Below are 14,714 nucleotides of genomic sequence, written 5' to 3'. Positions count from 1 at the left end.
CTCATGCAAGGCTGAGGCCACTGGAGGTGAATGAACCCTCGTTCCGGGAAACTTTGTCTAAGTTAATGCATTTTATTGGCCAAAACACCACATGCCTGAACATAATTACTGACTCATAGTATTCAAAATAGCAAATACAAATCCAACACAACAGGACTTTGGGTTCACTCAGTGGCTCTGTTTTTATATATATTTATTTATATATATATATATATATATATATATTTTTTTTTTTTTTTTTTTCAAACGGAGCTGTCCTTTTTAAGCATCAAACAAAAGGTTAGGCACGTGCTTTGCATGGGCTTCGGCTGCTAATCAAATCACAGCTCCGTGCACGGACTGCCCTTTGTGACAGCACTGTTTAGTGAGTCTGCAGGGGACAAACCTGCGTGACTGATTTCTCCGGTCCTCGGGTCTCATTGTGGCTGCAGTACTCGGGCATCCACTGCACATGGTAGCGACTCACAGTAGGGTCTGAAAAAAAAAGAAAAAAAAGAGAAGCATGACAGAATGAAATGGTAAACAGTTTATTTAAAAAAAAACTACTCGGTATGCAGAGCCTTTTACTTAAAACTTAATCAACATGCTTCGTTCCAAGGGCGAGTCCTACATTCGAAATTGAATTTAGGTAACAGCAAAGGGGAGCATATTAATCAAAATGTATTCAATAAACAAAGTGCTCATTAGGTCAACAACAATTATTGGTGTCAAGATTAAGCAACTAAGTGATTAGTAAATAAATTAAATCTATTGGATGTAAGAATTTTGGCTAATTTCTGCATCAGTTAGTGCTCAAAGACATGTATTAAAACTGCATATCTGCTGGTTGGAACATCTGCAGGGGAATAAGTTCGCTACAAGCTTTATCAGTTCAAGGTGACCACTGTAGGTTCCCGCCAAACGTGTCAGGTGTTAACTTCTGTCCAAGCCTGGCGTTCCTGCCTGGGGTTCTGTCAGTCAAGTCTCCTCCTCCCCTGGTGAGGACCAGGAGGCTGAGCAGGACCAGACTACATTATGCCCCGACAGAGGTTTGGTAAAGCAGAGCTGCAAGAAGACTGTTCAGCTTTTTGTCTGTTTCAGCTCTGGTAATTTGGGCAGACTTTCATCAAAATCCAGACTGTCCCGCTGGATATTATGGTGCATTTAAACCGTGTTAAGGCGATATCATGGGCCTTATAGTATGGAGCCTCTCTGGCTATTATATGTGCAGCAGGAACATGGTTGTCTACTCTTTCTAGGTTTTATCATCTGATTATCATTTGGCAACCAGCCCCTTCTCTGGGCATTAGATGCTGAGTGGAACCTGTCAGTGAGGTTTATCTATTTATCTGTTTATTTATTACCAACTTTGTGACTTGCAAGTTCATCTAGCAGTCAGTCTGATAACAGGCTTGGCCTTGCGTCTTGGTGGCCTTGACATGGTTGGTATTTATATAGTATAAAATAAAAGTCTGTTTGAAGCTTTGGGCTTCTGTCTCCTCATGGGGAGTCTCCAAGAGATTCTCTGTACAAATGGAATATGTGACAAGAATAGTCTCGAAACAATAGAAAACATGTTTCTGAGGTAATCTTGGTTTTCTGAGAGAAGAAGGTGAATCTCTTCAGCCTGAAGCTTGTTCTGTGGCTAGTTTTATTCAAAGTATCACTCACTACACAACTGCTTTACAAGTTAACCAATAAGGTGTAACCAAGTAAGCTGGTAAGTCTTATAGAAATATGTGAAGATGGTCTCTTAAATCAGATGATGAAGGTTACATTTAACCATGCCATTTAAATTATACAGATAAACAGATGAGAGGTGCCTTAAACTTATCTGCATCCCTGTGAAAAATATAAAGTAACTGGGAGTAAAAAGACAACAATGAATGATTAACTTTAATGACTGGAACTGTTACAGATTGTACATTTTCAACTATGTGATAACATAAACCCAAATCTAACATAAATCTCCTTCAAACATCAGTGACTGCCTTTTTGTTTTAACAATAAAAATGAAACTGAACATCTTGCTGTGGTCATAATGAGAGTTTGCAGAATAAAAAAATTAGTTCATCAAAGGTATTTTGATAAAATCTGAATTTAAGCTTTAAAACCAATCAAAGCAGGGTGAACATTAAACCAACATGGCAGCGTCATTCTGACATTTATCCTCATAAAATCAAAACACATGAAATTACCTCAAGTCCAAAATGACAGGAATCTAAAAATTGTGTTCAGCTGAGACTGATCAAATAATTTTCAACCTGTGTAATAATTTGTTTTTGTATAATACTGAGGCAAGTGCTGACAACCTCTGGCAACTGATTTTTGTGTCATTTAGACATAAAACAGCCAAAAAAATATGTTTGAGAATTAACAATCTGACTCAAACTCATAAAAAACTTCAGTAAATTAAGTTTATCTGAGTTTACAGAACTCAGCGCTGGACAAGTCTAACAAGCCACCAATCCAAAGTCCGGCACAGAGCGGCTGGGTGAATGTGGTCTGGACCTTGTGGAGTAGGGTCATGGTTTCAGAGATGCTGTAGAAACACAGGATACCCGCGCCGTGATCGAGATACACTCCTACTCTGGAGGACTGAGGACCTGAGATAGGAGTTTGGATGTTATTGTACCAAAACTTATAACTGTTTAGGGAACAGAATAGCGTCCAAGATTTGTCATTGCGTCCAAACACACATTCGTTCCCTCTCCCTGCTCTGCTGATACTTTTGTATGCGACTGCTACAGAAACTTCTCTGCCCCTCCACTCCACCTCCCAGTAGCACCGACCGGTCAGACGCTCTCTGCTCAGGACCTGACACCATCCTGTGAATCTGTCTGGGTGGCCAGAGTAAGGCTGATGTTTTTTCGTCATGTTTGCCTTCCTGTTCCCCTCTGATAGCAACAGCTGTGTGTGTGCTGTGTTTGGATCCAGAGTGATTTTACAGAAATATTTTAGGAAGTCGGCTCTGCTCTTTGGATCTGGTTGTGGCGGTAAAACATCCAGATCAGTGGCTGTCGGTGAGATGTTTGTCCACTGGTTCGTCAGAATGTTCTGCAGTTTATGTTTGAGCTCTGCTACAGCTGCTAAGACTTCTTCAAAGTACCTGAGAGAACAAACATCGATGCTGAATGAGTGTGGAGGTTCAACGAGAGCTGACAGTGTTGGGTAGTTGTGTAGAAATTGGATGTGGTCTTCTGTGTTCAGGAGCTGCTCCAGATCAGAGTCTTCCCCCCTCAGCTCAGTGATCTCCAGCTCCAGCTTCTCCTGAAGCTCTGTGAATTGACTCACTTCTGTTTCCTGCCAGGAACTGATCTGCCGCTTCACGTCAGAACTTCTTTTCTGGATCAGACGGATCAGCTCCGTGAAGATCTTCTCACTTTCCTCCACCGCTTTTCCAGCAGACCGATCGATGGCCTCCGCCTGCTCTCGAAGCAGCTTCGCATCTTTTTCTCGGTCGTGGATTCTCTGCTGGATTTCTTCTCGTCTCACCTTGAGCGCTCTCTGCCTCTCAGCGACTTCTGCTGCGGCGGAGACTGTTTCGTGGCCTTTATGTTCATTCACAGAGCAGAGGTAGCAGATACACTTCTGATCGGTACGGCAGAACAGCTTCATTGCTTCATCATGTCGAGAGCACACGTTCCTAAACGGATCCACCAGCCTGTGTTTCTTGGAAGCAGCTGACTCATAATGAGCCTGAAGGTGTTTCTCGCAGTAAGAGGCCAGGCAAACTAAACAGGACTTAACTGCTTTCAGTTTTCTTCCGACGCAGACATCACAGGCCACATCTTCACTTCTGGCATCAGAAGGAGCAGCCTGGAGTTCGGTCTTTTTCAGCTGCTCCACTAAAACTGTCAACATGGTGTTTTTCTTCAAGACCGGCATTTGTTTGAAGGTCTGCCTACACTGGGGGCAGCTGTGGATTCCCTTCTGATCCTCTTCATTCCAGTGGGTTTTAATACAGTTCATGCAGTAGCTGTGTCCGCAGGGAATAGTCACCGGATCCTTCAGGAGATCCAGACAGATCGAACAACAGAAAGCTTCTCTCTCCAGCTGGACTGGTTTCTGCGCCATTTCACCTCTCAGTGGCAGCGGCTGAATGAGTTTCATTAACATTTATCTTTAAGCTTTGGATCTGAAGGGGAGGGAACAAGGAAATCCAGTACGTAGACAGAGCGGAGCTGCTTGGTTTGAGAGCAGGAAGAAGAGGAAGGGTTATCAAGTTTATGCACATAGCAGAATAAAGTCAATTGTAAATGCAACCTTTGTCTCCTCGTACAATAAACAGTCAGTTAAAAGTTTACTTATTTTACTTTATTGATTTTTTAGCTACATTTTTTTTTTTACTTTTCAAAGTGAAAACATTTTTTTTAGTTCAACAAAGAAGAGTTACAATTAAAAAAATAGTCTAAAGATAAAATTTTTGTTCTTATAATAAATGCCTTCTTTATGTAATCTTCCTGCAGTGGTGTCATAAGAAGATTATTAACAAATAATGATGGAACAAAAGAGATTATCTTATCCAGCATTACAACCCATTCCTGGTAGAGTTCAGCCTTGGAACAATCACTGGATCTTCTGTAGAAACTACTTTAACCTGTGATTTATTGCCTAACTCCACTTTCTGTTTTTAATTAAGAGACAGAGACTGTCTCCACTGAGAGCATTCGGTGTTACCAGCAGTCTATAGCCCCAATCAGGTCAGCAGCACTATGTCCCCACTGTAAACACTGTTGGCAAAGCCCTTCTTCCTCCACCTGAACTGACTGACTGTTTGTTAAAATCGCTTTGGGGCCAACCAAAGTTCCCGCTCCATAGCTTCACAAAACCTCTACATCCAAGGTTTTGTCTTTATAGCTACCCAAGCCATGACCTGTCTCCTGTATATCGCAGCCCCACCGTACTCTTTAATACTTCTTTTTTAGCCTGAAGGGTCCACCATGGTACCATCATCCACCTTACAACCATAGCTTTATAGAAAGTCCTCAGCAATAGAGTCCCAAAACATGGCTCATCAGTGTCCCCTGTATCCCTCTGTATGCCAGACAAGCTTTGCAGAGAGTGCTGAAGATCTCCTTAAATGGGGGCTCAGGGAAACACCAGCTGAAGGGATATCTCTGCAGAGAAATATCCACACTTTCTTTTGGATCATAAGACATGACTATAAGGGATCAGTTATTAGAATGATTCTATATGTTATTTTTTTTCTGGAACATATTTGTTCCATATGAACATATATTATATATTAACTTTCCAAAGCACTGTGCCCATGGCCTCACCAAAACATGATAATCACAAGACTTCAGTTTTACAGCTTAAAAATTTTCAGCCTCTACATCATAAAATGATCATTTCAAGAAAATCACAAATGACTTAATTTCATACATGAGCACAAACAGGGTTAAGATGCACTCTAATTACTGTGCACAAACATTATCAGTGCATGCTCCTTTGCTTGGAGGCAAAAAAATAACAAAAACGAAAAACCGCCCCCATGCATTTGTCTTTTCCGTTTTCATTCTGCAGCAAAAAATTCCTCAAAGTTCCTCTTTCTTTCTGCCTCTGAGAAACTACTGCACAACAATAGCTCCGACACAAAGTAGCACACTTAGTTTGGTATAAACATAAAATGAGATTGATCGCAATGTCTATTAGCTTGAAAAACACTAATCAAAATCCTCCTGCTGTATGAACACAAAACTGTAAAACTGTGTGGACAAAAGTATACACAATGCCACTGCAGTTGGCATCATATTTACAATATCTGAATAAATGTAGATTTCACTGCTGTACTGCCACCACTAAACATCAGTCTGATGTTAATCTGATTTTTTCAGCTGAATAACTGATTGGTATCTCAGAGATTACAACCATCACCATTTACATTGTTGAATCTTTTCATAACGCACTTCTCGAAAACCAAAAAGGAAACTTGAAAGCACTTCCTTCTGTATTTGTATTAGCTCGTCAATTACAGTTTTCTCCTTTTTTTTGTTGCCTCAAGGCAAATCTCAAAGAGTGAAAAGGCAGAGCTTCCCAGCTGAAGATTACAGCAGCATTCACTTCATTACTCCACAGTAGCTCCTCATAAACTCCTTCACGGTGTTTATCAACCCATCGCCCTCATCTTGTCTTACAAGAGTTATAATTAATTCAACTGTGGTCCTTGGATTTCTTTTTTTTTTTTTAAATACTTCTCCGATTAATAATTGAGTTGTGCTATGTTCACCCCTCAGCAGGAGCCTGGGTTGTAGCGGGGAGATAAAAGGGGTCCTTTGAAGGCTGAGACACAGATCTGGCACTAGGAGCCCTTGAGCTCATTGGAAGCAGAAAAGAGGAATTACAGGGAACCGGGAAACTGGGGGGAGGGAGGGGGGGGATAAACAAGATAGGTTAAGCTGGGTCTGACGGAGAGGGGACGTGGTATGTAAAACATGACAGGACATGGAAATCAGGTAGGGAACAGAACCTCGGCAGCGTTCGATAAATTGTGACTCAAGGCCAGCTTCAGAAGAGCCGCCACCGCCAAAGTGCTGTCTATTGTCAGAGAGCTAGGCAGACAAAGATACATTATCAGCGCTAATGTACAATATCGTTCCTTTTTGTCTGCTGGAGAAAACCCAGAGGCCAGGCTGCTTTGGATCACGGACACAATGAGTGAGAGTTTAATCATGGTTCAGTTAACCTGTCCCCTTTCTCGGTCACACAAACCAGATGTCCAGAGACTCCAGCTCTCCTCTCCAGGCCATCTGCGTGTCTGTATGTTTACATTAGTTGAAAGCAAGGCCATCCCTCAGACTAATGAGAGGCTGTGGCAGACACACCACGGAGCAGGACCACAATACAAGAGGCAGAAAACAAAGCGGGACCTGGATTAACTCTGCTGTGCAACACTGTGATTCCCCAGCCGTGCTTGATCCTTGTCAGCATCACTCAGCTCACTGACTCCAGAGCCAAACTTGCTAACAGCTCTGAGCCAACTCTATCCCCCTGCTCTCCTCGCTCCGATTCAGCAGTTGGTGTCTCACCAGGCGTCCCAATCCAGGGACTACATTCTTGACTTTAGGATGTGGAGTTTGGCTTGGGCGATGACATATATTTCTAACATAACATAGACCAGTGAATGGAACTTGACAGGCTACCCTGAGACCATGGCTTTCAAGGTTTCCATATTTTCACTCTGGTATTAGCAGAAGGTTTTCGAGAATGGATGCTGCTGGGTCAGGCATCCTTATAGTCTTTAACCCCATGTGGTGCAGCAACCCACCACCGTGTCTACTCCCTATGACATCAGCTTTTGCAAAACAAAACACATTCGATGCTAATGCGAGGACCTATTAAATACAGCTGAACTCCAACTCTGTGTTTATTGTTCTCTGCTAAACGGTGGCTCCTCCATGCGCAGGTTTTAACCTCATCGCCGAGCGCTCACATTACCTAGCGCTCACAAAGACCCATTGCTTTATTTACATCATCTGACATCGCAGAGCGCTTACCTCCTCGTTTCTTCCAGTAGACTCGGACCTGCAGCTGACCGTCCTGGTAGAAGGGTGTGCCTACTTCAAGAGGGCCAGAAGGGCGTTTAGCCAAGGTCGAACCAAGAGGGGATATCTCCTCCTTCTTTGACTTGAGCACCAGTTTTGCTGGGAAGAGAAGAAAGAAGTGTTTGCGGCTGTAGCTAAGATACAGTCGTGACTGTGTTACGGCACACTCTTCATGGTAACGAGCTCAGTTATTTCTGTGTAAGATCAGTGAACAGCACAAAGAGAACTTATGCATCAATGTGCTGTGACTCAGTGGGCAAAACACACAACACTGCGAAGGTCGTAGGTTCAGTTCCCTCCAGAGGGGCAGATACAAAAGAAAGCACACTCACATTTCACCGAGGCTCACTGCATAAATACAAACTACAAATGAATGCAGACGTGCTGACAGCGTACGTTTGGCAATTCTTACTTTTCGCAATGCTCGTGATGATTATTTGCCTTTTCAGAAATTTTGGGAAATTTAACTCTCACGAGAAGCAAAATGAACAAACTAGAGACAAAAGAAGGATGGGATTTTGCTTGAGGGATTCAGCCAGACCCTTATACTTTCGTAATTACAGTTCTGCATATACATCTAGGTTTTGCATGTGTTTTGTGTTAGAATCTATATATTGTCCCATTTTAATTGCTTAAACTTTCACTTTAAGGTGCTTTGTGAAGTATAATGTGACTGAATAAAAAGGTTGTCAATGTTTGACATCATTGATTGTGGACTATTGTCTCGGGGACCAACATGCACCTGCTGTCATATTGTTGTTCTTTTTAGTTAGAGGAGACAATTATTTTGACAAGAGGAAAAAGCTGCAGAGTGAAGCTTTACTGGATATTTTTTAATGGCCTAAAGCTGTACGTGATAGCAACTCGGAGGTTAAAATTTTTGATCTCTGACAAGAAAAAAAAAGGCAGCAAGTTGGAATTTTCTTAGTCAGTATCGTGTGTTTTTCAGCTACAAACTCTTTACTTTATGCGATGTCAAAAAGAAAGTATCCAACATTGAAACTGCAAAAATAAAAAGGCACTTATTCATGTTTTGATCTCTTATCTCCAAACTTTAACTATTTAATCAGAAATATTGAAATAACCTTCCTGAAACCCTCGCAACTGAAGAGAGGGAGAGAACTTGTAACTTTGGGTCTGTTTGATCTGGAGGCCATGGGAGGGTTAAGTCTATTGCAGACCAGGCCATAGATGTGGTTTATTGTATTGCACTTCAGGGCACTTCCACAATTGCTTTACACTTAGAATCAGGTATCTGCATCAATATTTTTACAACATTTGCTCATCATTTGAACTAAAAGCTAATATCAACCAGCTAGCCTTAAATTAGATGAAGATATTTTGTAAAGTCTGGCAAATCCTGATGGGATTTGGCCACTAGAATGACACAAGATTAAGGCAACACAACTTACGTACCACACAAATCATAAAGATGTAAAGCATTTTATCTGTTAAAGATCACAGACTGCTGCTTGACAAGTCTGACATCTGAATGAAGGGTAAAGTATCACCCCCAGTGTTTACCTGACTCGTTATTCTGGGAGGTACTGAAGTGGAGCGAGGCTTTGGAGCTCTTCAGGCGCACCTGTCCCCAGTAAGTGACAGCCTGCAGCTCCACGGTGTAGCTGCTGTTCTGCTGCAGTCCCTCCAGATCCACCCAGCTTTGAGCCTGCAGCAACAAGTAAAAAAATAAAAAAGAAAGAAGAAAAACACTTAGGTTTTGGCACTCGTATGTTACTGCGCTTTCACTTGAGTTTTGAAGCCCTGTCACTGTACCAGCGACAGCTCGGACTCAGCCACTGCAGGTCTGTGGGAAAGCCGAGCTTATTAGGGGCACATCTGGAGCTGAGGAAGAGATCCTGGTGAGGAGATAGCCTTCGGGGGTCTTGTGAAAGAGTCGTGTTATCAGAACCTCCCGGGGCCTCTTCAGTGTGCTGGACTTCCAGCATTCCACCGTCAGCGGGAACTTGATGAGTTCCTCTTATTGACTGTGTGTGTTTTGACATTCCTCTACCAGCAGACTGCTTTCAAAGCCCCCGAGGTGCCAAAGTGGAAACCAGTAGTACATGTGTCAACAGTGTCTGGTGTCTCCCACCTCTATCTCCTCTGTGCCACATCTGCTATGCATTTTAAAAAACTAATTCAGGAGAAAACTCCATAGTGGTGCGTGCGGACTATAGACAATCTGTCTTTCAGCTTAAGTATCTCTGCACAGATCATCAGCCACACGTGCCATTTAATCATGTTACCGTATATACACACACACTGAATGATAAAGGATCCTGTTTTTATTCATGTAAACAAAGATTTTAAAGAATAAACCTTTGATAATGGAAACTGAACACATATTTATGTTCAAAATAAAACAAAAAAAGAGTTTAACTATCTTTTGTGCTTTTGTGTGCCTGAGCTGCTCTGTGAAGGTTCAAACACCATTATACTTATTGTTAAAGCCTCTCAGTTGTGAAATGATTGACACTCAGTCACCTGGCGAAGTTGCCACTGTTGGCTCTCTTCCTGTGAAGTCTGCTCAGCCGTGGCTTTGTCCAGCCATGCAGGAAAGATTTAATTTTGTAGTTCTGTTGCAGCTCAGCATCAAACTCTTTTTTAAAAGGGGTCCAGGGGGGGAGGGGTTGGTTTGGCTCATTTTGCTCATCTTGGGACAAAATTATGACTGTTTTCTGCTACAAGTCAGTGATTTCACACTTTCGGTGTTGGTGTTAGAAAATGTGCAACAATATTTCTGTAGTTTGAAAAACTGTGCAATCTTGTGAGCCATTTTTTCTTTTAGTTGCGTCCATAAGAGTCCATTTATTTCAACCTGTCCAACAGCTTTTTTAAGTAAAAACACACAACTGGATAAATTTACAGCTCTGCCAAAGAATTCATCTGTCTGTGTCGACTCTTTGCTGTAATTGAAACTGAAGCCTTGGTTTCTGACATTCCAAAGGAAGAGCCATGAATCCTCTTTATTTTTTTCAGGCTGGAATGAATAGTTGAGTGTATTCCATCATGTAAACCATTCCAAGGAATAACAAAAGGCTTTATAATAGAAATTAGTGGCACTCTGTTTAAACATGGTATTAATGCTATGATTAGAGACTGTTTTTGGATGATTTTAGAGCCTTAGTTTAAATACATTACTTTTATTGACTTAAATTACGATAACATTGAAGGAACTGTGAGTGCAGTTGTGGAAAATTGCAATTTGAAGCTGCTCGGATCTGTGTTAAAGTACAACAAATAAATAAATACAGGCTTGAATAACTTTATAAATAAGTCAATCACAAAATAAGTTGTACATAATGGATTCAAAATTCCTACTGAGCAAACCCCTGCACAAAACATCTGAGATATGTTGGGAACACAGCCATGATTTATCACTTTAAACAAGGTCATTTATCACACTTATTATGTTCCCCATCAGGTCTTCACCATGTTTAAAGGATTCTTTCATCAGTTTAAGGAATTAAAATAATGAAGAACATATTGTACCAATATGTGTGACTGATAGGCTTGCAAGTACATATAAATAAATGCCATTCTTATTTAATTTCAAAGAGAAGTGGATTAGAAACTGGAGGGAATAATTCTCGACGAGACAGTGGAGTCTTAGAGAGGATAAAAGATAAGAAAGAAAAGTAACACCGAGACAGACAGCGAGCGCGGCAGAGGGGATTACCCCATTGGTGGTCTTTCTCCTCTTCTTCTTAGATGGTACCATCGACTTGCTGGGCACCGTCCAGCTCCAGAACACTTTGTAGTGATGTATGGGAATGTCAGGCTCCTCTGGGAGGGTCCAGTTGAGACGGACTGTCACTAGGCCTTCGTCACCCAACGTCACATTGGTGACGCGCAGATTCGTTGGGCTGGGAGGGGCAGATGGATCTGGAGAACACAGCAACAAGTCAGAACAATGTTAATGGAAACAGGTTTCAAGACATCTGTGAACAGTTTAGGAGCAAGACAAAGGAGGCCTTTGATTCATCTAAGTGACAAATTGTGTGTCAAGGGAGGATTTTTGTAAAGACAGTTTCAGGTAGAAAGTGTCACGGACCAGATCACCGTTCACCACTGAAGTCTGCATCACAGCCAAGGGGGTGGGGGGGGGGGCATCTAGTGTGACTCGGTGTAAAGTAATTAGCCCTCCACTGACAATCTGCTTTGCGGTGTTATGACAGGTGTCATGTCACGTCTATGACAGCGTTCAGCACCACTGAGAGAACAGGTCGGGGGTTAACAAACACATGCTGCTCACTTTGGCTCCACACCCGGCATTCCTATACTCTAATGTGCACGTTGTCCAGGATAGAGCTGCTTCAGAACCCGTCCATATGTTCTGCCGATGTTAACCCGATGCAGGAGCCACACGCCAGACCAAAGGGGAATGGTCCTTCAATGAGAAATTGATTCATGCCACAACCCACTTGGCTCCCCTCTCCCCGGCCCTCTCTCACCTGAAAATAATTTGATTCAGTCCAAAAACACAAGCGGTCACATCAGGTCTTTTAAACCCGGTTGATGTCAGCTGCGCAAGACAAATAAGCAGTCAGTTCGTACAAATTGCTCTAACAAAGTATGGTTGTGCAAAATTGCATTCAGATGATACGGTTGGACTAAATAAATAACAATTGCATGACAGAACGGATGGCGGTTCATCAAATCGCAGACAACTCTCATCAATCTATCAGCGTTCTGGCACTGATTGGCCTGATTGGAGATCAGTTTCCATCCCTGCAGCACAGTCCTTCTCCCACCTGGTTTCTGCCTCCGTCTGACGGCCGTCCATAAAGCTCCGGGGAACAAAAGTACGATGAAGAACTGACAGCCCAGGTCAACACACCATTTACTCACTAATACTTTATGTATGCGGTACTGGCACATGGTGAGTCATAGTGAGCCATTTTTTTGTACGTATATATTTCATCTTATACACATATATAGATAAGTGAACTCGAGGCTGCTCGAGGGATAACTTGGGGGCGTTTAGTCTTGCTTCTACTTGGTAAAGCAAACTATGAATCAGATGCAGTCTAGACAAAATGTTCTATTCACTTATCCACAAAGGCACAAAACAAGGGCCTGTAACTTTAACAAATACCATCTGCAGCGCAAAATACGCAGCAAAACTAAGTCGAGCGGTAGCAAAACATGCTGGTTAAGATGTAAAAGGTTACACCTCTTTATTTGGAAATGAGACAACATATATTCTTTTAAAACCTGCTAAATCCTGACCAGATCAAACTTATGACATTTCTTATGTCTGTAATGAGGTGGAAATCTCTCCTTAAAGGATAAAAAAAACATTTAAAACACATGCTGTCCTATCATATTACTAAAAAAAGTCTACTTGGCATGAACAAGACTCACTAGGTACATTTGTGTAAACTGTTGAAAGGATACACATTTTAAAATTTACATTAAGAAGGTAGATGAGAATGTGGGTTTTATCACTCAAATTCTGTTTTAAATAAACACACCTAAGCAGTGTGGACACCATAAGTCAAATTTGGTTAATGTACTTTTGGCACTGATGGGCTTATTTCAGTCTTAATCAGTATGTTCCTGCTTAATGGAGACATAGAACCGAATGGCTTTATAAACGACAAGGCCTCATTTATCATTGAAAGTGTCTTTTAATCTTCCAAAGAAAGGCTGAGTGATTATATAACATCATTTTTAAAAGGAGAAAAGGGAAAAAAAAACATGTTTTATGTTTCAAGGCTTGACTTATTTGATATAAGCATGCTTTGTATGACTGCATAAGCTGTCAAATCTGGTATTGGAAACATCTTCCCAGAGCTTCTACTTGTTTCATGCTCCTAACCATAACCAATGAAGGGCAGTGGGTGTCAAATAGGAGCTGACCACACACACACAAACACACACACACACACACACACCCATGCATATGACCATAACGACACAGACCTCTGGAGGAGCGGAAGTGTTTGCTGGGTGCAGTGAAGCCGCGGGTCCCGTGGACATTGACTGCTGCAACCCTGAACTGGTACCATCTGCTGGCTCTGATGTCAGCCAGTTGGATGCGCTCCTCTGCAGTCTGAGGGACAGATGGGGTTGGGAAGGGGGGGAGAACAAACCACAGGGGTCAGGGTTTACGTAGGGTCACAGGCCCAATGTGAGTGTGCAGCCACATCAGTCATCTGTGTGTTTCTCTTTGCCAAACTTTCAAAGACTCTGAGTGTGAGGAATGTGCAGCGGTGTGCAGCAGTTTCACAGCTGTAGGATGACGCACGCAGGGTCAAGTGAAGTCGTAAATTCAGAATGAAACATGTTTGATTAAAACAATACTCTCAAAATCTAAATATATAAACTTTACGTGTGATCTCACTGACATCCTGCACTATTTTTATTTTATTTTATTTTATTTACCTGAGCCACTGTTTGCCATTCTGTAGCATCATCCTCACTTGGGTGGATGCCGTAGTTCCAGCGCCGCTGCACCACGTAGAGGACGGGCTCCACGGAGATGTTGAACTTGGACGACCAGCGGATCTCCAGCTGACCCGAAGGCTGCTCCAAGAACACCAGATCCTTCCTCGGCTTCAGGGGGACTCCTAAAAGTACAGGATGAGTTAAAATCCCCTCTGGGTGGAACAGCGGAGCAGAAGCTCGACATGAGAGTTGCTCTTTTTCCTCTCTCGGGTGAATGAAATCTGGAAAGAAATGACATCTGAGTTGGAGAGATACAGATCTGAAAATGAGACATGACCTCACTGCAATAGATTTAATACACGCGGTGGGTTAACAGCATCATCTTTCTGCTGTGGCAGGTTGTGATATTTCCTGGCTGCTGTTTTAATGTTTTAGTAGCTGTGAATCTCAGTGATGATACACATAGTTTGCATTTAGGTATGCGAGATGGAGCGCAGAACATTTTTCTCTCTCTGTCTCTTACAGGTACAACACACACCAGCATAAACCTACGAGAAGGTAATTTGCATCACTGAACTTCACTTTCAGCCTCTCAGACAAAGTCGACGTGGCCATGTACAATAAATATAAAGATTTGAGATTTATTAAGCGCAGGACCGGGCCACACACTCAGCCAAGCCAGGCTAACTCTCTCATGTAGATTTATTACCGAGGAGATATAGAGAGTTGTTGACAGAGCATTGGGCAGAGTGATAATGAGATGGAGATTGGAAAAACAAGGCTGAAAGTACA

At 42.2% G+C, this 14,714-nt stretch overlaps 2 protein-coding genes across 2 annotated transcripts in view; both read right to left on the bottom strand.

Moving 5' to 3' along the window:
• Positions 1 to 14,714, bottom strand: part of LOC108239777 (anosmin-1) — a 51,614-nt gene that overhangs the window by 6,522 nt on the left and 30,378 nt on the right. Inside the window, exons 5-10 of the mRNA XM_017422710.3 lie at positions 13,920 to 14,104; positions 13,458 to 13,587; positions 11,209 to 11,414; positions 9,051 to 9,195; positions 7,479 to 7,625; positions 386 to 474 (exon numbers count right to left, since the gene is read on the bottom strand). Coding sequence (XP_017278199.1) covers positions 386 to 474; positions 7,479 to 7,625; positions 9,051 to 9,195; positions 11,209 to 11,414; positions 13,458 to 13,587; positions 13,920 to 14,104 — 902 coding nt within the window. The remainder of the gene's footprint in view (positions 1 to 385; positions 475 to 7,478; positions 7,626 to 9,050; positions 9,196 to 11,208; positions 11,415 to 13,457; positions 13,588 to 13,919; positions 14,105 to 14,714) is intronic.
• Positions 481 to 7,472, bottom strand: LOC108239778 (tripartite motif-containing protein 16-like). The gene has a single exon (XM_017422711.3). It carries the CDS (start codon positions 4,096 to 4,098, stop codon positions 2,398 to 2,400), a length of 1,701 nt encoding a protein of 566 aa, XP_017278200.1. The 5' UTR covers positions 4,099 to 7,472; the 3' UTR covers positions 481 to 2,397.

This window comes from Kryptolebias marmoratus, linkage group LG6 (genome assembly GCF_001649575.2).
Source record: "Kryptolebias marmoratus isolate JLee-2015 linkage group LG6, ASM164957v2, whole genome shotgun sequence".
NCBI classification, from domain to species: domain Eukaryota; kingdom Metazoa; phylum Chordata; class Actinopteri; order Cyprinodontiformes; family Rivulidae; genus Kryptolebias; species Kryptolebias marmoratus.
Note: the sequence above shows the minus strand (reverse complement) of the source record. Positions and strands in the feature narration are given on the sequence as shown.

Coding starts and splice junctions, on each gene's coding strand:
- LOC108239778 (XM_017422711.3), bottom strand. CDS start 4,098: ATGTTAATGAAACTCATTCAGCCGCTGCCACTGAGAGGTGAAATGGCG.